The sequence below is a fragment of the Oncorhynchus kisutch genome, linkage group LG11 (genome assembly GCF_002021735.2).
Source record: "Oncorhynchus kisutch isolate 150728-3 linkage group LG11, Okis_V2, whole genome shotgun sequence".
Classification (NCBI taxonomy): domain Eukaryota; kingdom Metazoa; phylum Chordata; class Actinopteri; order Salmoniformes; family Salmonidae; genus Oncorhynchus; species Oncorhynchus kisutch.
Window position 1 is genome coordinate 52,985,267 of NC_034184.2, and position 21,110 is coordinate 53,006,376.

General features: G+C 44.7%; 1 protein-coding gene across 1 annotated transcript in view; it reads right to left on the minus strand.

The window, feature by feature from the left end:
* zeb1b (zinc finger E-box binding homeobox 1b) overlaps positions 1 to 19,340 on the minus strand; it is an 89,199-nt gene extending 69,859 nt beyond the window's left edge. Inside the window, exon 1 of the mRNA XM_020494872.2 lies at positions 19,120 to 19,340. Coding sequence (XP_020350461.1) covers positions 19,120 to 19,177 — 58 coding nt within the window. The 5' untranslated portion in view covers positions 19,178 to 19,340. The remainder of the gene's footprint in view (positions 1 to 19,119) is intronic.
* Positions 19,341 to 21,110: the final 1,770 nt, after the last annotated feature.

Genomic DNA, 21,110 nt, shown 5'->3' on the forward strand with positions numbered 1-21,110 from the left:
TTTAAAAAAAATAAGGAGTTAAGAAAATATTTACTAAAGTTTTTAAAAAGTAAGATAATAAAATAACAATAACGAAGCTATATATATATATACACAGGAGGTACGGGTACAGAGTCAATGCGTGAGGATACAGGTTAGTCGAGGTAATTAAGGTAATATGTACATGTAGTTAGGGGTAAAGTGACTCTGCATAGATAATAAACAGTGAATAGCAGCAGTGTAAAAAAAGGGGGAGGGTCAATGCAAATAGTCTGGGTAGCCTTTAAATTAACTGTTCAGCAGTCATGGCTTGGGGGTAGACGTTGCTAAGGAGCCTTTTGGACTTGATGCTCCAGTACCGCTTGCCGTGCGGTAGCAGAGAGAATAGTCTATGACTAGGGTGGCCTTCTTCTGACACCTCCTGGTATAGAGGTCCTGGATGGCAGGAAGCTTGGCCCCAGTGATACTTGGCCGTACACTCTACCCTCTGTAACGCCTTGCGGTCGGATGCCGAGTAGTTGCCATACCAGTCGGTGATGCAACCAGATGCTCTCGATGGTACAGCTGTAGAAGTTTTTGAGGATCTGAGGTCCCATGCCAAATCTTTTCAGTCTCCTAGGCATTGTCGTGCCCACTTAACTGTCTTGGTGTATTTGGTCCATATGATAGTTTGTTGGTGATGTGGGCACCAAGGAACTTGAAGCTCTCGACCTGCTCCACTACAGCCCAGTCGATGAGAATAGGGGCGTGCTCGGCTCTCCTTTTCCTGTAGTCCACGATCATCTCCTTTATCTTGGCCATGTTGAGCCAGAGGTTGTTATCCTGGCACCACACTGTCAGGTCTCTGACCTCCTCCCTATAGGATGTCACAACACATACTACCAAAAAAAAAAGACGACATCTTCCCTGATTGATCTGTCTTTCCTTAAAATGTCCCTGTCTATAGCAAGATGAGGGGGCAAGAGGAGGGGGCAAGAGGATGGAGGTGCAGTAGAGAGGAAGGGCCTGCAGCAGAGCTGGGTGAGTAGATAGGAGAAATGAGGGAAAGGGCAAGTGGGTAGGTCTAGGACACTCACTGGGAGGAAGCAGGACTTACAAATACATCTCTGGAGGTTATTTTCTCTATTTTCAACAGGATGTAGGGATGATGATTCACAGGCATTATTCAGGAGTAACCAGACCAAACCAAACCAACACTGGGCTCCCGAGTGGCGCAGCGGTCTAAGGCACTGCATCTCAGTGCTAGAGGTGTGTCTACAGACATCTTGGTTCGATTCCAGGCTGTATCACAACCGGCCGTGATTAGGAGTCCCACAGGGAGGCGCACAATTGGCCCAGCGTTGTCCGGGTTTGGCAGGTGTAGACCGTCATAGTAAATAAGTATTTATTCTTAACTGACTTGCCTAGTTAAATAAAGGTGATCTTTTTTTTAATTGTCTCCCTCCACTGCATCCTTTACACACTTGGATGATTCTCATAAAACCAGTTTTAACCATGGCAGCAGCATTTTGAGTTATAAAACCATTATGCATCTGCAACAATCAACTATGATTCTGAATACTAAGACACCTAGTTAATGGCACAGTGTCTTATTTTTATTACATTTTCGCCTGAATTTTGTACATTAAATTCTCTGGTATTTTTATACAATTTATACAAAAAAACGTAACTTATTCAAATAAAATAAGCTTTTGTTTGTCCATAAATCCTCCAGAACATCAGCTATCTGGATTTGGGTGAAGGAGAAATGGAGAGGCTTGGGCAAGTTGCTGTGGGGGGTGCAGAGCTGTTGACCAGGGTAGGGGTGGCCAGGTGGAAAGCATGGCCAGCCGTAGAAAGATGGATATAGGTCTGTAGCAGTTTGGGTCTAGAGTAAACCCCCTTTGAAGAAGGGGGATGACCGCGGCAGCATTCCAATCTTTGGGGATCTCAGACGATATGAAAGAGAGTTTGAACAGGCTAGTGGTTGCAACAACTTCGGCAGATAATTTTTTATTTTTTTCAGCTATCTGGATTTGGGTGAAGGAGAAATGGGGGATGCTTGGGCGAGTTGCTGTGGGGGTGCAGGGCTGTTGACTGGGGTGGGGGTAGCCAGGTGGAAAGCATGACGAGCCGTTGAAAAATGCTTATTGAAATTCTCAATTATTGTGGATTTATTGGTTGTGACAGCCTCAGTGCAGTGGGCAGGTGAGTGGTGGTGCTCTTATTCTCCATGGACTTTACAGTGTCCCAGAACTTTTTGGAGTTTGTGCTGCAGGAAGCAAATTTCTGTTTGAAAAAGCTAGCCTTTGCTTTCCTAACTGCCTGTGTATATTGGTTCCTAACTTCCCTGAAAAGTTGCATATCGCGGGGGCTATTACATTCTAATGCAGTACGCCACAGGATGTTATTGTGCTGGTCAAGGGCAGTTAGGTCTGGAGTGAACCACGGGCTATATCTGTTCCTGGTTCTATTTTTTTTGAATGGGGCATGCTTATTTAAGATTGTGAGGGGAGCCATTTTAAAGAATAACCAGGCATATTCTACTGACGGAATGAGATCAACATCCTTCCAAGATACCAGGGCCAGGTCGATTAGAAAGGCCTGCTTGCTGAAGTGTTTTAGGGAGCGTTTGATAGTGATGAGGGGTGGTTGTTTGACCGCCAACCCATTACGGACGCAAGCAATGAGGCATTGATTGCTGACATCCTGGTTGAAGACAGCAGAGGTGTATTTGGAGGGCAGGTTGGTTAGGATGATATCTATGAGGGTGCCTGTTTTTACGGATTTGGGGTTGTACCTGGTAGGTTCATTGATCATTTGTGTGAGATTGATGGCATAAAGCTTAGATTTTAGGATGGCCGGGGTATTAAGCATGTCCCAGTTTAGGTCACCTAACAGCACGAGCTCTGAAGATAGATTGTTGAAATCAATTCACATATGGTGTCCATGGCACAGCTGGGGGCAGAAGGTGGTCTATAGCAAGCTGCAACAGTGAGAGACTTGTTTCCGCCCCAAGGTGGATTTTTAAAAGTAGAAGCTCAAATTGTTTGGGTACAGACCTGGGTAGTAAGACAGAACTCTGCAGGTTGTGTGGCAAACCTCTTCAAGGTTAGGAGCGTTTGTCACAAACTAAGTGGTAAACTGTCACCAAATCACCCAAGAATGAGAGTTATTTCGAACAGGACAGTACCTGTGTGTTTGTTTCTCCGTCCTGGTCCACCCAGGCCATAGGCGAGGTCAAGGATAGCAGGGTTCGGTACACGAATCGGGTTCTCGGTAGGTCCAGGTCCAAACGCCAACAGGTAAGTCCAAAACAATCCAGCTCATACACGGTAAATCCAGCCAATCTCTATAGTCTTTCTCTATTGTTCATAGCTCCTTCCAGCACTCTCTCCCCTTCTTCCTGGTTTTTCTTGACCCTTTATCTGTGGGTCGGCTCCACCTTCTGAGGGTTCCCCTTGCTTCTGGGACTTGTAGGTTTGGCGGTCGGCCATTTTGTGGTCTGTAGTTCTGACAGGGGTGGCCATTTTAGTGATCGGGCAGAGACCGTTTATTAGTTCTGCTCTCACATATCTTCCACTTATCACTCGACCACCTTCTTTGCCACAGATGTCTCTGCAGTAGATTGCAACTCCGCCCCCTTTGGCAGTTCTATCTTGTCGGAAAATGTTATAGTTAGGGATGGAAATGTCAGGGTTCTTGGTGGCCTTCCTAAGCCAGGATTCAGACAAATGCATAATATCTGATCAATAAACAAAATAAATACTGTGAAATAGAGATATCCAGATCCTAATCTTAATGGTCCAAGTGTAATTATGGTGGAAAATGTATTTATTTTCTTGTCAGTTTTATGAGAATCACCCACCTAGGCTAACCATAGCCTCCTCCACTAAACAGCTGGGACCTCTGAAACCTCTGGTTCTGTTTGTGGGCTGAGCAGGAGGTCATGCTTAGTGCCTACTACTGTCTGTCTAAGCATCATGAGGATATTTTCTGTCCCGACAGACAGACTAGTCACGCTCTTGTTGTGTTTTCTAAAGTAGGGGCCCTGTGATGCTGTAATTATCACCCATGCATGAAGGAGGGAAGGGAGGTGTGTGTGTTTGTGTGGTTGCGAGCGCGTGTGTGTATACCCGTGAAGGGGGTAAGGGGCAGACTTGCAGAGATCATTCCCTACATGAGGGCTTCGCGATCCATCAGTAATCATTTAGTCGAACACACACATTAAATCCAATCTGTCTGCCCTCTGCCACCTAATCCCCTTTCCACGGACAGACAGACAGAGACCGTAATCCTCCTTATCTATATTTTAATAGCAAGCTAGGCCCCCCCCACTTGCCTATATCATGATGTATGCTTTATTGGTATGTTAATCTGGCTGTTGATCACACAACCCCATTTAAAGCAGGCTTTAATATGCATCTCTAGGGGATTAGATTAGCAATCCAGGGATAGGACTATAGGATAGGAGCATGATTATGATTTGGCTCAATGGACTCATCATCTACAACAGCATCTACAATTGGGGCACATATACATAATCTTACATTATTCTAATCGTACAAGAGACGGGCATGAGGAGATCCTCCTCCCCCAGTTAATGCAAAAGGAAACACTTCATTTTGAGAACTTGTTACTGTTACGGCTACCGTAACAAGTATCCTTGTTTTCAGAGATTTAATCGGACCTTCCTATATATAGGATATAAATACAGCTTTGTGGAAATTACTGAATTAAAACTCATTCCATGCCTGCAGATGGAATAAAAGCCTACTGTCTGTAGGCAAGATTCCTTCTGTTCTAATTCCGTGTTTCCTGACAGAGAGGATACAGTAAGACTACTTCAGTTGTGACACTACAACTGCGTAGCAACATTCTCTCCCCCTGTCTAGACGTTCTGTCCCCACGCGCCAGCCAGAGTGAAGAGATTCCTTTTGATCTAATAGATTTATTAGACAGACATTCGATTAGGAAGCCACTGCTTTAAATTAGCTAGCCAGGGGGAGGAAACAGGGGCTGCTTAACTCAGGGAATTAAGGCCTAAGTGGAGAGTCAGTGCCCTCTCTGCTTTACCTTGCCATGGCCTTTACCATGTTAAGACATTTCCATTTGGGGGAAATAACATCACATAATAATTTCTATTGCCAGATTCAAAGAAAAATGTCCTCTTCCTGAGTCGTAGATAGATCACTCTGAATCTGATCAAGCAAAGCATTCTATTATTTCAAGTATGGTGGTATTTTACATTAGTGGATCATGTAAAACAATGTAACAGTGCCCACAAAGTATGTGTATGCATTCCAGAGAGACAGGTGGGGGACAAAATACATGCCCATGTTATTGAGTGGCAAAGCAGCCGTGGTCCAAATATATATTAGTAACAGCCCCCCCATGTGAAACGCTTCTCTGTGACTCTTTTTAAGGTTTACTGCCTGGGCTGGATGGGAGGGGGGCACAAGGCATGAGGCCTCAGAAAGAAACTCACAGATTAGCATTCAGGTGGAGGTCAGGTATGCATTAGCAAACTAACACACACCTACAAACACGCACAAATGCAGGCACACACACATATGCACATACACACACACAGCCTTAGACCCATGCAGAGAACACTAGGATTCTCATGGGGTAATCTCATGGGTGCATCTCCCTCCTTACCTTCCTTTCCTAACCTTGTTCACACAACAGCTGCAGCACCATCACCAACGGGAAGTGAGCTTCCACTGACCCTGACGCACCTCTCAGCCCTGTTAGCTACAAGGAGTTTCGAGGTAGAAAGGATCAGCTTGCACAAATCCTAAACATTACCGGGGGGGAACGTAAAACTGACCCAAGACCAGAAGCTAATTTAGTTTCGACACTCACCAGAGATACATTTATCAGTTAATGGTACAGGGCAGATGGGTGAGGGCACCGTGCCACGAGACGTGCTACATCCTGGCACTAGAACAAGGAAGGCACAGTCACACACTGTTTACTGGTTGAATGAAGCTTCTTTATCCTCCAGACTTCTACAGTGAAGGGGGGCAGTTAGCATAGCTGCCAGAATAAGGACCGGGTCATTTGTATTCAAGGCAGGTTGGTGTTTGGGAAACATTGGATGCCAGTGGCACACAATCAAAAGGAGAAAGCGTGAAGATTTGACTTGATACAGCATTGGGTGACAGGGTTAATAGACAATTTTCTATCAATCAAACGAGTACCAACTTTGAATGACTCCTCCAAATGACCCAACCACCTTAAGTCAGCCTAAGTCAGGTCTATCTAAGACGGAAGGGTAAATCACTTCAACAATGCGTGCATTGAGACTCTGGGATTACAGGTGGCAGCTCTATATATTCTGCAGTGTGAGGAGCCAGACCTCCTTTATGAACCTGTGTCTGCTGCTATTTGGAAAAAAAATGTCCTCTCATTCCTGCAGTACCCCTTAATTTACACAACTAGAATTGTAATAGTTCTGTTATCACAAAAGTTATTTTCTTCTGCTTAGTTCACAAGGGTTTTAAAACTAGCCTATACGCGCAGCACAGCTATTCCTCCCAACTAAAGGCATTTATGCTGTTCCCAGACTGGGGTGCCCACTCCAAACAAGACACCTTAAATAGGCTGCTACCTTCCACAGGTGCTGGGGTTGCTGACTTTAGCTGATCAGGACCAGACCAAGGTTACATTCTAAATGGCACCGATTCCCTATATAGTGTACTACTGTTAATAAGGGCCCATAAGATGCTAATCAAAACGTGTGCCAATCAAATCAAATTCAAATCAAATTTTATTGGTCACATGCACATATTTAGCAGATGCTATTGCAGGTGTAGAGAAATGCTTGTGTTCCTAGCTCCAACAGTGCAATAGTATCTAACAATTCACAACAATACACACAAATCTAAAAGTAAAATAATGGAATTAAGAAATATTAGGATGAGCAATGTCAGAGTGGCATTGAATAGAAGTAGAATACAGTATATACATAGGGAATGAGTAAAACAGTACACTGTCTGTGTTGGTGGACCATTTAAGATTGTCAGTGATGTGTATGCCGAGGAACTTGAAGCTTTTCTCCTTCTGCACTGCGGCCCCGTGAATATGGATGTGGATGGGGGCGTGCTCCCTCTGCTGTCTCCTGAAGTCCACAATTAGCTCCTTTGTTTTGTTGATGTTGAGTGAGAGGTTATTTTCCAGGCACCACTCCACCAGGGACATCCCCTCCTCCATGTAGGCTGTCTCATCATTGTTGGTAATCAGGCCTACTACTGTTGTGTTGTCTGAAAACTTGATGATTGAGTTGGAGGTTTGCAAGACCACACAGTCCTGGGTGAACAGGGAGTACAGGAGGGGGCTGAGCACGCACCCTTGTGGGGCCCCTGTGTTGAGGATCAATGTAGTGGAGGTGTTGTTTCCTACCTTTACCACCTGGGGGAAGCCCATCAGGAAGTCCAGTTGCACAGGGCGGGGTTCAGACCCAGTGCCCCAAGCTTAATGATGAAAATGGAGGGTACAATGGTGTTGAAGGCTGAGCTGTAGTCAATGAACAGCATTCATACATACTGTGGGTATTCCAGATGGGATAGGGCAGTTTGCAGTGTGCAGTGCAATGGCAATTGCATCATCTGTGGAACTGTTGGGGCGGTATGCAAATTGAAGTGGGTCTAGGGTGTCAGGTGAGGTGGAGGTGATATGATCCTTTACTAGCCACTCAAAGCACTTCATGATGACAGAAGTGAGTGCTACAGGGCGATAGTCATTTAGTTCAGTTACCTTTGCTTTCTTGGGTACAGGAACAGTGGTGGACATTTTGAAGCAAGTGGGGACAGCAGACTGGGATAGGGAGAGATTGAATATGTCCATAAACACTCAGCAAGCTAGTCTCCGCATGCTCTGAGGACGCAGCTAGGGATGCCGTCTGGGCCGGCAGTCTAGCAAAGTTTAAAACGCTTGAATGTCTTACTCATGTCTGCCCCGGAGAACGAGAGTCCACAGACCTCGGGAGCGGGCCACGTCGGTGACAATGTGTGTCAAAGCCAGCGAAGAAGGTGGCTCGTTTTCCATTTGTAATCCGTGATTGTCTGGAGTCCCTGCCACATAAGTCTCGTGTCTGAGCCGTTGAATTGAGACTCCACTTTGTCTCTATACTGACGTTTTGCCTGTTTGATTGCCTTACAGAGGGCATAAACTGCACTGTTTGTATTCAACCATATTCCAGGCACCTTGCTGTGGTTAAATGCGGTGGTTCGTACTTTTATGGCGCAAATGCTGCCATCTATCCACGGATTTTGGTTTGGGTAGGTTTTAATAGTCCCAGTGGGAACAACATCCCCTATACACTTCCTGATGAACTCAGTCACCGTGTCAGTGTACACGTCAATGTTATTCTCAGAGGCAACCCAGAACATATCCCAGTCCGTGTGATCAAAACAAAGCACGGATTCTGATTGGTCAGACCAGCGTTGAATAAACCTTAGCACTGGATAGGCCTATGGAATAGGGTGCCATTTGGGAAACATCCCCAGGCCAGGAAGACTGTTGTTTTGACAGAGATAAAGCCCTTTCAGGGTTGTATCCTGAGCTGCAATCTCACACACACTTCCTGGTTGTGTTCATAGGGTGATGATTCAGAGAAGTGATTGGCTGAAGTGGCTGAAGACAGACTAAAGACTTGAAGTAGCCTAGGGTATAAACACATGTTCTTGCATTATACTTTTCATTTCATTAATGTTAATTAATACTCTTCCATTTAGATGTATTTATGGGGTTCAGTTCTTTGGGGAACAGGTTCATTATTGTGGGAGATTATTAAAGTGTGCATTAAATGTAATTCCTTTTTGACCACTTCATTTTCTTGTAGAGCACTGGGCAATTAACATTGTTCGGAAGCTCTTAGATTCGTAATGACAGCAAAAGATAACTGAATGACAATACTTTACGTCTTTCTTTCTACCAACTTCCTCTTTGTGTATTCACTAAGTGGTGCCCTTTTAATTTTAAAAGTTTTTTTTTTTTTACTAATTTGATGTGGCATGAAAGAGTAGGCTAGAGCTGAAACGTTTTATGGGTAGTTGGTAGAAAAAGGGAGGGGAAGCAGTGAACAAATACATTTGAGAAGGGCAGGCACTTCATTCAAACTGACAGAAGATATTAAGAAGCTCACATTGCTCTCAGTGATCAGCAGCATATCCTTCTGCAGGAGGACTGAGGAACTGCCTGACCATGAGATGAGCCACACCCTGCTTGGTCTAGGCTAGCTCCACTGCCCGACGAAACTTTAAATCTCTTTCCCCATCGCTCTTTCTCTCTCTATCCCTCCTTCCCACTCTCTCATACTTTTGTTAGGTGTTATTTATGAGTGCTGTAGTGAGTTTCTGGTGCCTGCAGCACCTGCTCATGTTGGAGTAGGATAACCCTGGCAGTTGCCAGAGAGAGGGAGAGGAGGAAGAGAGAGAGAGAAAGGAGGAAGAGAGAGAGCGAGAAAGACCGAGAGAAAGAGATAAGAGAGATGGAGAAAGACAGACACACACACAGAGAGAAAGATGGGGAAAGAGAGTAAGAGAACAAGATGGGAAAAGAAAGAGAGAAAGAGAAATTTGGAAAGAGAGCGATCGAGAGATGGGGACAGAGGGAGGTAGTGCAACACCGGGCATGTGATGTTAACTCAGTGCTGCGCAGCTAACAGATGAGACACCTAATGATGCCTGGTTGTAACATGTACGCTAAGAATCGGGAAGCAAGTACAGGGAGTGAATTTAATAAATAAATTAAACATTAAACAAGAAACGTGAGTAGCGTACAGACATGAAACACAGGAACAGAAACAATAACGCCTCGGGAAAGAACCTAAGGGAGTGACAGATATAAGGGAGGTAGTGGATGGGCCAGTAACCGAAAGGTTGCTGGATCGAATCCCCGAGCTGACAAGGTAAAAGTCTGTCGTTCTGCCCCTGAGCAAGGCAGTTAACCCACTGTTCCCGGGCACCGAAGACGATTAAGGCAGCCCCTCGCACCTCTCTGATTCAGAAGGGTTGGGTTAAATGCAGAAGACACATTTCAGTTGAAGGCATTCAGTTGTACAACTGACTAGGTATCCCCCCCTTTCCTAATCAGGAAGGTGATGGGAGTCCAGGTGAGTCTCATGAAGTGTGGATGCGTGTAACGACGGTGGCAGGCGTGCGTAGATCAACAACAGGAAACAACTAACCAACACACAGACAAACACCCAAAGACTACAAGCACTAAATAAATGGTGTCATATGACTCTAAACATGATCAATTAGAACCAACAGTTCATTGGCTCTCCCTCTGTCTAAATGGGACAGGAGGCTGGGTGCCAGTCTGTCAGAATAATGAGCAAAACCAGGATGATATCTCTATGAGTAAGAGGAGGACAGATGTGGTACTGTCTGGCTATATGGCTGACCTTGTTTTTACTCCTATTCTCAGTCCACCCCAACTCTGTGGGTGAAACGTGTGTAGCGAGGCTGAGGCCATGGTGTGTTTTGATAGCCAACACCTGAACGATAGATACAAAAAAATGTATCAACCCCTACAAAAATGTCCATTAATATAATCCACATAATTGCTGCATAATTGCTGCAGGATTAAATAAAGATCCTACATCTGTACTGGTTCATATAGGGTTCTCTGTTCCTGGAGTTGGCAGAGAGGGGTTGGAGCTTGGACAGACTAGGTGTACTTTGCTCTAGTCTTGAGTCAATGACATAAGGTGAGTATTAGGTCGGTAGTTAGACACACCAAAACCTGATCAAATTAAGGACCGTAAGCAAATGAGACGATACAGCCTCTGATCAACAGGCATCGTGGTGAATGAAGCTTATAATGCTATTTCTAGACCAAACTCATTCATCAACCGGGGTGAATCCAAAATGACACCCTATTCCCTATATATTGCACTACTTGTGACCAGGGTTCATAGGGCTCAAAAGTAGTGCACTATATAGTGAATAGGGTGCTATTTGGGACACAGACCAGAGGGAGGTGTGTATCCAGAGCCATCCTAATGATATGAAAATGTTGACAGAGATGAAAATGGCCCCTGTGATGTCCCTGTCCCCAGGATACAGTGAGTGACTAACACAGGGCCACACAGTCACACTGTGATAGGTAGCTAGCCAGCCTACAGCTTTAACAGAAACCCTGAGTCACCTTGTTTTGTAAGTCAGGCGGAGAGGAGTGGAGAGGAGAGAGGCTGGCTGCTACGCTGAATGTCAGAGTCTGTAAACATCACAACACACAGGACTAATGAATGAGTGAGGTGAGGTAAGGTGAGGTAGTGAGTGAGGTAGTGAGTGAGTGAGTGAGTGAGTGAGTGAGTGAGTGAGTGAGTGAGTGAGTGAGTGAGTGAGTGAGTGAGTGAGCGGCTGTGCTGGCCCTGCCAGTGCGATAGAGATATAGTGGGTGAATAGTATTTTTCAGCAGAGCTCAATGCTAGGTGTAATCAGTGTGTGAGACAAGACTGCTCTCACATTCTGTCATTAAAGCGTCCTCCCAAATGGCACCCTATGCCTATTAAAGTGCACTATGGGCCACTATGTGCACTATGGGCCACTATAGGCCCTGGTCAAAAGTAGTACCTAAATAGAGATTATGTTGCCATTTGGGACTCCCATGATCAATCAGTCTGCTTCAGGAAGAGAAAAGCAACAAACAGTTTTGTTATATTTCAGTCTTCTGTGATGTATATATGTAATATTGGGATGCAAACTCAACATTGAATACATGTCAACTCTACATCTGACATGGTACAGGTGTGTTATTTTCTGTAAGCCCATAACCATGTGTGTGAGGTGTATACTTTTGTTTCAAAGTAGATTTGTTTAAGACTACCAAGAAACACTCCGTGTGACCCTGATTTAGCCCACTGCAGTAAAGGTTAATGATATAGTAACTTAAACAAATGTGATGCAGGTACACAACTTTATGATCTCTGCATACATACCAGCTGCCATATTGTTTCAACAGTTGTGCATTGTCAGGTTTTGAGGGGGGAAAAAATGGTAGTGAATTGTCAGGTTAAATGTGAGGAACAAAGATTCCACTGGTGAGTTTGTGGCCCAAACACAAGCTGGCATGAAGAGGGCTGGCGGCCCAGTGCCTGCTGCCTGCCTATTGTTAACACAGGCCTTTCATTAACCGCTCCACTGGGGAACAGGGGAGGAGAGGAGGAGGGAGGAGAGGCTGAGGCAATACATATAGTGAGGAGGGAGGGAGGAGAATGGGAGAGGAGGAGGAGGGAAAGAGAGAGAGGGAAGAGAGGCTGAAGCAAAAGACACTGAGAAGCAGGGGATAAGAGGGAGGACAGGAGGGGAGGGTAGAGTAGAGGGAGGAAAGGGGAGGTTGAAGCTACAGACAGTAGTGTCAACACCCAACAGGACTAGCCCAGCCTAAAGATCAGCCACCAAACACATTATTAAAAAAGACACATAAACCAAGCCCAAGCTGCTCACAATGAATAACCCCCAAAGGATGGCAATTTAGAGCTGCCATCTCCCCCAGGTATAGGCTATACACAAAGGTACACTATAATTTCAGCTCCCACCTGGCGTGGGATGTTCCCCAATGATATAAGGGGGGGCCTGAGTGAAAAAGTTTGGGAAACACTGGTCTGCGGAACAGGCTTCATTTGGTTTTGGACTATCATTTCAACTCCCACCTGTTTCTATGTAATATGGAACAGGTAGGAGGAAAGAGAGAACAAAAGGGAGGGAGGGAGGGAGGGAGGGAGGGAGGGAGGGAGGGAGGGAGGGAGGGAGGGAGGGAGGGAGGGAGGGAGGGAGGGAGGGAGGGAGGGAGGGAGGGAGGGAGGGAGGGAGGGAGGGAGGGGGAGGGAGGGAGGGAGGGGCAGACACTTAATATGTTTTTGGACTGTAATTTCAACTCCCATCTGTCTCAAGATCCAGGTAGAGAGAGAGGAGAGAGAGAGGGAAGAGTAGACATTGAATTTATTTCCCTTAGAAGCGATACATGACAAATCCTGAGGCCTGTGGGCTGGGTGAGGTCATCTTACCAACATACCTGTCTGGCATGTCAGAGTGGAGGAGGAGAGGAGTAAATGTCATTGGTCAAATCAATGCATTTTTTTCAGTTGCTGATGGACAAAAATAGGAAAATAGGCCTATATGAATCACTCAATAGAGTGATAGCAGGGAGCTTGACAATATCTCATTGCTTCCTTCAAGGTCCCATTCTCAGTCCCCTGAGTGGATCTGAACCACTGAGGAAGGCTCCTGACCTGATCTAGCTACAAGGAGCTATCCTATTCTATTCGATCCTTCTGAGCCCCCCCGGCATGCTTTTGTTCAGTTCAGTGGACCTGACGCCTCTCTGCATAGCCTACTCCCCTTGATACACACACACACACACACACACAGCTCCCCCTCCCCCTCACTGTCCCGCCAACCCCCAACTGAATAACTACACAATATTTCTGTCCTTTCAACAACAGTGTTGACACTCCGTTGCTTATTCCTCCTCATTCATTATGTCAGCCTTGGCCCCCGCATAGCCCCCCGGCACCTCCAGCCCTGGCAGCCCAGTCACGCAGCTCCGTCGTGGGCCCTATACGGGTTATAGAGAGTGGGACTCCTGCCTGCTGCTGGAGCACATTATAGGACTCATCCTCAGTTTTAACACACTAAATACGTGGCATAGACGACACGCAGGAAAAACAAAACACAAAATGACACAGTCAGGCAGTAGACACAAACAAGCCTTCAGCAAAAAAAGTATGCATGACACAGACAAATAGCCTAAACACATTCTCAAAACAAAAGAGGGGTGCGCATATGCCCCCCAAAAAATGCACACGCAAACGCAAGAACCTGAGCATTGCGTGTCGTGAGACTGAGGAAGATTGTGATGAATTCTCAGAGTGTTCCACAGATTCCTCTGTCAGTCTTGGGTTCTCTGGGAAGAGAATGGGTCATATGCAAATGGCCATGCCCAGTACAGATAGAAGTTTCCCACAAGCAGAGTGTGAAAAGGCCTTTCCCTCCCCACGCCAGCCCCACTCAATGGGCCTTTTCTTCTTCCACTGAAAGTGTATGAAGTAGAGCAGGCAGACTGCAAAGGTAACTAGGCTCTTTCTCCTCAGGCTTTCTCCAACCAAAGCCTTAACACACAATGGTTCATTTAAGCATTCATCCACATACAACCCCAATAAAGCACATTCAAACACAGTTAAGGGGGTTAGTGAAACTGACTTGGGTTTTAAAACTGCTTTTCTAAGGCAAGAGAAAGCACCTTTTTATAGGGTAATGCAATGCCTCTATAGGAGCTTGCTAATCATTAAGCTCCCTCAACAACAGTGGGAAAGGGTTTGAGTGCGGTACCTCAGATTATGGGCACAAACAGAATTGTCTGCTGGGAAATCATTGAACTGTGTGACATGGTGAATTGAATGGTGTAAATTAGAATTTCATATCATACATTTTAAAAAGCCTGGAGATACATAAAAGTGACAAGCAATAACAGAGAAACAGATTATTCAAGACACAAGACAGAACCTCAGAAGTCTATAAAGACAATACCTAGGCTATAGTTTGCCTCACTAACCTAAATGAATCCTCTCCATTCTGTTCCATAAGAAACACTCACACTATTCTAATGTAAAATGAGCTGTCATGTTTGACAGAGTGAGTGAGTGAGTGTCCACCTTTCGTCCCACTGGCTCTCGTCTCCACCAGCACCTCAGTGTCACTCTGCCAGCTCTCACAGCCCCTCTCCCCCCTTATCCTTCTCCCTTGTCCCTCTTCCTCCCCACCAAACTCCACAGGACTGAAGGGCTGTACTGGTCAGGGGGATGGAGGGAGACACGAGAGGTATTGAGGGAGTAGGGACAAGGGTTTTTACCCCTCAGGATCCTTTTATTGAAAGGACTTAAACACAAACGCAATTGGACATGCTGGAAGGAACCCAACAATGGCACAGGGGGGGAAAGTGAAGTCATAGTGGAGGCACGCATGGGTGCCTAGGTCAGGGGGCAATCAACAGCACCCCTGGCTACTGTGTCTCCCCCTGGAATAAAGGACTGGTGGAGGAGAGGGGGGGGGGGGGGTGAGAAGAGGGGGCGGGGGATTTTCCTCTCACTTGGCACTTTCATATGCAGCAGAGGAAGTTGCTCCAAAGCAAAATAACTGATAAATGAACATTTCCTCTCCTGCTAAACTCCACTCACCAGGGGTAGTAGACCTTTTAAATGTTAACAGCTGGCTTTTAAAACACTAAAGCAGCATGCCGGCCCACAGAACACCACCCCTCTCCCCCTGAAGCCTTTGGAATGGCCAAAACATCTTATTTTCTTAAGAGTGTTAGCTTAACCACAGTGTTTCTTTATTGTTCTCACACAACTTTACAGCGTGTGGTTACATTCAATATTATTTAGGGTGAAAAATGAGTCCAGCACACTAATTATACTTTTGACAGCCAAATAAACATCCTCTGTTACATCATACAGCTTTACAGTAGCCAAAACTAGACCCACAGACCCATTCTTCTTCTGTAGCATTGAGACAAAAAACTTCCAAAACTGTTTTGTACTGTATGTGTGTGTTACACAGAGACAGACAGAGAGAGAGAGAGACAGAGAGACAGACAGATATCTACCTCACTTGCTTTGGCAATGTTAACACATGTTTCCCATGCCAATAAAGCCCTTGAATTGAATTGAATTGACTGACAGACAGAGACAGACAGACAGACACAGCAAGAGAGAGAGAGACAGAGACAGACAGACAGAGACAGAGAGAGACAGCAAGAGAGAGAGAGACAGCAAGAGAGAGAGACAGAGCAAGAGAGAGAGACTCCTTTGATAAATTCAAAGAAATAGAAATCCAACCTGTGTATAAAACATTAGGAGCAATATTGAGCTGCACCCCCTTTTCCCCTCAGAAGAGCCTCAATTAATCAGGGCATGGACTCTACAAGGTGTTGAAAGCATTCCACTGGGATGTTGGCCCATGTTGACTCCAATGCTTCCCGCAGTTGTGTCAAGTTGGCTGGATGTCCTTTGGGTGGTAGACCATTCTTGAAACACACGAGGAACTGCTGAGTGTGAAAAACCAGCAGTGTTGCAGTTCTTGACACATTCAAACCTGTGCGCTGGCACTTACAACCATATCCCGTTAAAAATCCTTCGGTAACCCGTCTCCTCCCCTTCATCTACACTGATTGAAGTGGATTTAACATGTGACACCAATACGGGATCATAGCATTCACCTGGTCAGTCTAGGTCTTGGATGTTTTGTATACTCAGTTCCTTTGAAATGTAGGCCCAATACCCTCCACTCATCTACAAATATGGGCCAAGAGTGTTAAGGTTAATACCGTGCTGCATTCCTCTTTCCACAAATTTGAAGTGTTAAATTGCCATTCCAGGAAATGGTCACTGCTATTCCTGACGGGAGCTAGACTTGGACGGGATAGGAGAAGTGACAAAAGGAAGCCAGTGGAAGCACTAGTATCCCACAGATTGCAAACACCTGTCGTCCTGCCAGCTGGCCGGCTGTTAGCGCCTCCATGTTTACAGCTGTGACAGGAGCTCACCTTGGTCTTAGCCTGCTCTGCTCTGTCAGACCCAGGAAGACAACCAACACAGGACAGGGGAGGGCCAGACAACTAAGTACCTTTTGGCTTCAGTAACCAACAGTAACCTGCCCCTAAAAGGCTTTTAACCTGATGACAAACATAACACTCCTGACAAATATGAGGTATTGAATCAACCCAGGTTCTCTCTGTTTTCATTGTAGTGGTACAGTATATTGAGCTCTTGCACCCAGCAGGTTTATGCACCCATATCACATGATTAAAACATCACTATGGTCTCCTGAACTTTATGTTCGACCCCCCCCTCTTGATGTATTATATTGTAGTCTATGTATTTGAAAACAGAACATTTAAAATGGATAACATGAACACAAAGAGTAAGGAATAAAACAGATCTCAATTTATTTCTGAAATGAACATCAGATGGACAAAGTTTACAGTGACACAATGTCGTAAATGTAGCCTAGGCTATAAATAATGTAGGCCTACCATGACTGAGGTGCAAATGCGCTAGAACAGGTCCGTTATAACATTACAGAATGCACAAAATGAACCGTCGTCAATCAAGAGCTGACATGATATGGACCGGTGACCAACACCTTTTCAGCCAAAAAAACAATAAGGAGCACACGAAATATGTCCATGTCATACAATCAATGACAGTAAGCGACAACAAACAAGGAGAGTAAGCACAACAAGCGACTCCAAGAGAAAAATCACAGCAAATTCACTCATGATGACAGCATGCAGCGCCTACAGACACCGTTGCCTTTTCTACCTGCACAAGTTGCCATTTGTTGCGGCGCACGGCACAGGGACCGCTCTCCGCTGCTTTGGAAAGGGAAGATAGGGAAGGAATCGTCTCACGGGAATCTAACAGCGTATTCAGTCCCCCGAAATCAGACTGCTGGTTTGTTTTTATGTTTTGACAGAGGGGTGTTACAAAGACCAAAATACCCGTTTTCCGGATCAGGTAAACATGTTCTCAGTTCCTGCAAGCTGTGCTGGGTGGCTCGACCACTTGCGATGCTGTGCTGGTGACTGTTCTCACGAGGCTGTAAGTAGACTACGCATGTAGTCAGCTAGCCTACAGGAGAAAAACCCATATGCCTCCAAACAACACAAACATTATTCCTATGTGTGAAAAACTACCACCTCCGATGTTGAAACAAAAGTCACAAGTCCCTTAACTAAATAAAATGAGAACACACGAGACTAATAAAACGCACAAGGCAAAGACAAGCAACCCGAAGGTCATGATCTTTGCAAGTCAAATAGGGTTTAACATGATTTCCAGATAAAAGCCTTCCACTATTAAATTGATTAAATTACTGGCGAGAAAGAAAAAAAAATATTCAGAGAAACGCACTGGCTACCCGGACGACCCTACAATGCAGCCTTTTAACCACACACACACAAACACAAAAGCACAAACAAAAACAAAATAACAACAATTATTTAAGTATAGAAACTCTGGATGAACAGATTGGCTCCAACTTCAAGTTTCGCTCCAACGCCACCAAACCTTGAGTGTGTAAAATCAGAATTCCCAGCGCAGGACTGTGGATGTAAACCCACACTCCTTATATAGGCTGTGCCTTGTTTATATAGGCTGTGCCTTGTTTACACAAACAGCGCTTGATATATTCTTCCCATTCTCTGAAACGTTACCCAACAATGCATGCTACAGAAACAACGTTTTTCGTTCGAAGTTCATTTGCATTTATTAATTATAGCCACTTTACCTTGTTCTGCATATTGTCTACTTATCTTAGCAATAACTTTTCAAATAATTTGTAAATGCACACTTGCATTGTGAAAACCAATTGAATTGTGAAAACGCATGCATCGCGCCTACACATCTTTTACAAATAAAAGTAGTGAGAAAATAGATGTGTAGTCTACGTAAACATAACTTCATGCATTTGAATATAATATGAAGCAGCAGAACAGCACAATTTCCACAGTAAAAACATTTCCTAAAGCCCGAGCCCTCAATGTAGCAACAGTGTCTTGTCATGTCTCGCGCTACCTGCCACGGTACGACAAAGAGAAAAGCGACAGAAACAGTTATTTTTCTCGAAAGTGCATTGAGGAATTAACCTTATACACATATTCACTCATTTCAGAACATCAATCTATATTCCATATTGATGGAAAAAATACCGCAGTCCGCAAAAACAACCAGGTAACGTTATTTTCCCAGACACAGGTTTCAAAAAGCTACCCAAAGGCGAGAGACCGTGAAACAAGCTATCAAGTTGAAAACTAAAAAAAACATTGAAAAGTGAATTTAAATAGAATTGAAAAGGGACTGAACGGGAAACAAAAGCCAAAAGCGAGTGAAGTGACGGGATTAGGTGCGTATAACGGTCCAGGTTGGTGCACTCAACCGCTAGGCGGAGGGAGAGTCGCGAGACAGGTATAACGGTACGCCACATAGGGCTATAATGGTGCGCTTACTTGCTACTTTCCAGCACTTTGACCCACTAAAACCGGGACTCCGGAGGTACTAAAGTCTTCGGAGAATAGAGAATTCGATAGAACACATTATAGTCCACTTCACCACACGAAAAGAAGGGACATTGAAGTAGTTTTACATACCGTTATTCCTCCTCGGATTTGCCTGCTTTCTGCGCTTACACCTGGGGCCATCCGCCATGATCCTTTCGCTGTGTCTAAATGCTGCTGGAGAGTCACCTCCTCTCTCTCCCCCACTCCCCCCGCTTCACCTCCCCTCCCTGCACCTGGTTTACGACACTCTGCTTTACGACATTACCTTCCACCTCCCAAACCCTAGGGTGCGTCCTATGGTATCCGGGATCCTTGGGACGTCCCTATCCCAATGAAGTTTACAGTTAAAAGGGCTAAGGTAAGGGTTAAGGTTAGGTACGCGTTATGGTTAGGGTAAGGGACCCTAGTGACCCAAACCATAGGACCAAGAAACCTAAACTAAACTCCATGCTTTCTTTCTGCCTGTGATCATCGCACTTTTCAACATGCTTATATAATATATATATATATATAAACTCTTCTGAGTTTCTGGTAGGGTTGGGGCCATGTCATTATGGAAGCTTAAACGTAATTGACCAAGACTCTAGTGAGTCTTATGGTTAAAAAAAATTCTTAGTAGAGCTTATGTTTTAATTTAGGTTCATTATGACAGTGACACAGCTGGTACATGTAGTGGTGGGTGGAGCTTAACAGCTTGCACCTGTTATATCACTCCTCTGTGGGTGTTGTTTTTGGTCGCATGGACTGAGTAAGGCTATAACATGGAGCAAGATGAAAAAAACATTTTAGAATGCAAAAGACTTACAAATATATATATATATATTTTTTACATAGAATTGTTGTAATTTTTTTAACAAAAATAATAATATAAATGAAGAATGTTTCAGAGGTTTTTCACCAAAATTGGAATACATTTGCTTAGGATACCATCAAATGTATGATGCATATAAACAAGCTTTTCTCTCCACAAATCTCATACCTTACTCTCTGGGAGAAGAGAGGGCACGTGTAGGATGAAGGAATGTGATGTGATTGTTCCGAGACTGCAGAGAGGGAGAGAAAGAGAGAGAGAGGGTCATGAGACCATCAGCCAGCCAGCCAGCCCAGCGGTGATTCAATCCTCCTGCCTCTTACCTAAAGAAAGGCCTGGCTGTTCTCCTGCAGCACCAGGGTTCACTGCAGCGCTGGGGACAACAGGGCCCACACCTGGTTTCAAATACTATTCAAAATCACCTCAACTACTTTATCTATGCTTGATTGAGTTTGCCTGGCTAGTTCCAAAATTGCAAATCCCACCTATCTTGCACTCTATGGGCAGACTAGAACAAATGCTCAAAGTATTTTGAAATATGTTGAATAGTGTTTGAACCCAGGTGTGGCGTACGGGAGGAAGAGAGGGCCATGCCAAAACAATCTGCAGGTCCAACTGTGTCTAATCAGACCTGACCCTCCACAGACTCACAATGGCAACCATGTGGGATGCAACATGTGGGTGATAAGAGTTGTGTGACTGTGCACCACTTTTGATCAGAGCCCTAAAGGCCCTGGTCAAAAGCTCTAGTCAAAAGTAGTGCATTAGATAGGGAATAGGGCAGGGGTTCCCAAACACTTTTGGACCCGCGTCCCCATTTCCCCCCCCCAAAAAAAAAAAAATCTAGACAGGTGTGTGCCTTTCCAAATCATGTCCAATCAATCAATTTTACTAGAGGTGGACTCCAATCACATTATAGAAACATCTCAAGGATGATCAATGGAAACAGGATGGACCTGAGCTCAATTTCAAGTCTCATAGCAAAGGGTCTGACTACTTATGTAAATATAGTATTTCTGTTTGTAAAAAAATTGTAAGATTTTTTTTTTGCTTTGTCATTATTGAGTATTGTGTGTAGATTGATAAGAGAAAAAAAAATATTACATCCATTTTAGAATAAGGCTGTAACATAACAAAATGTGGAAAAAGTCAAGGTGTCTGAATACTTTCCGAATGCACTGTAGCTGAATAAAATACATTTCTGAGGGAATGCCCACACTAATCTGCATTGAGCGGTTCACAAAGAAACAGTTCCTCTTACAGTAAATGC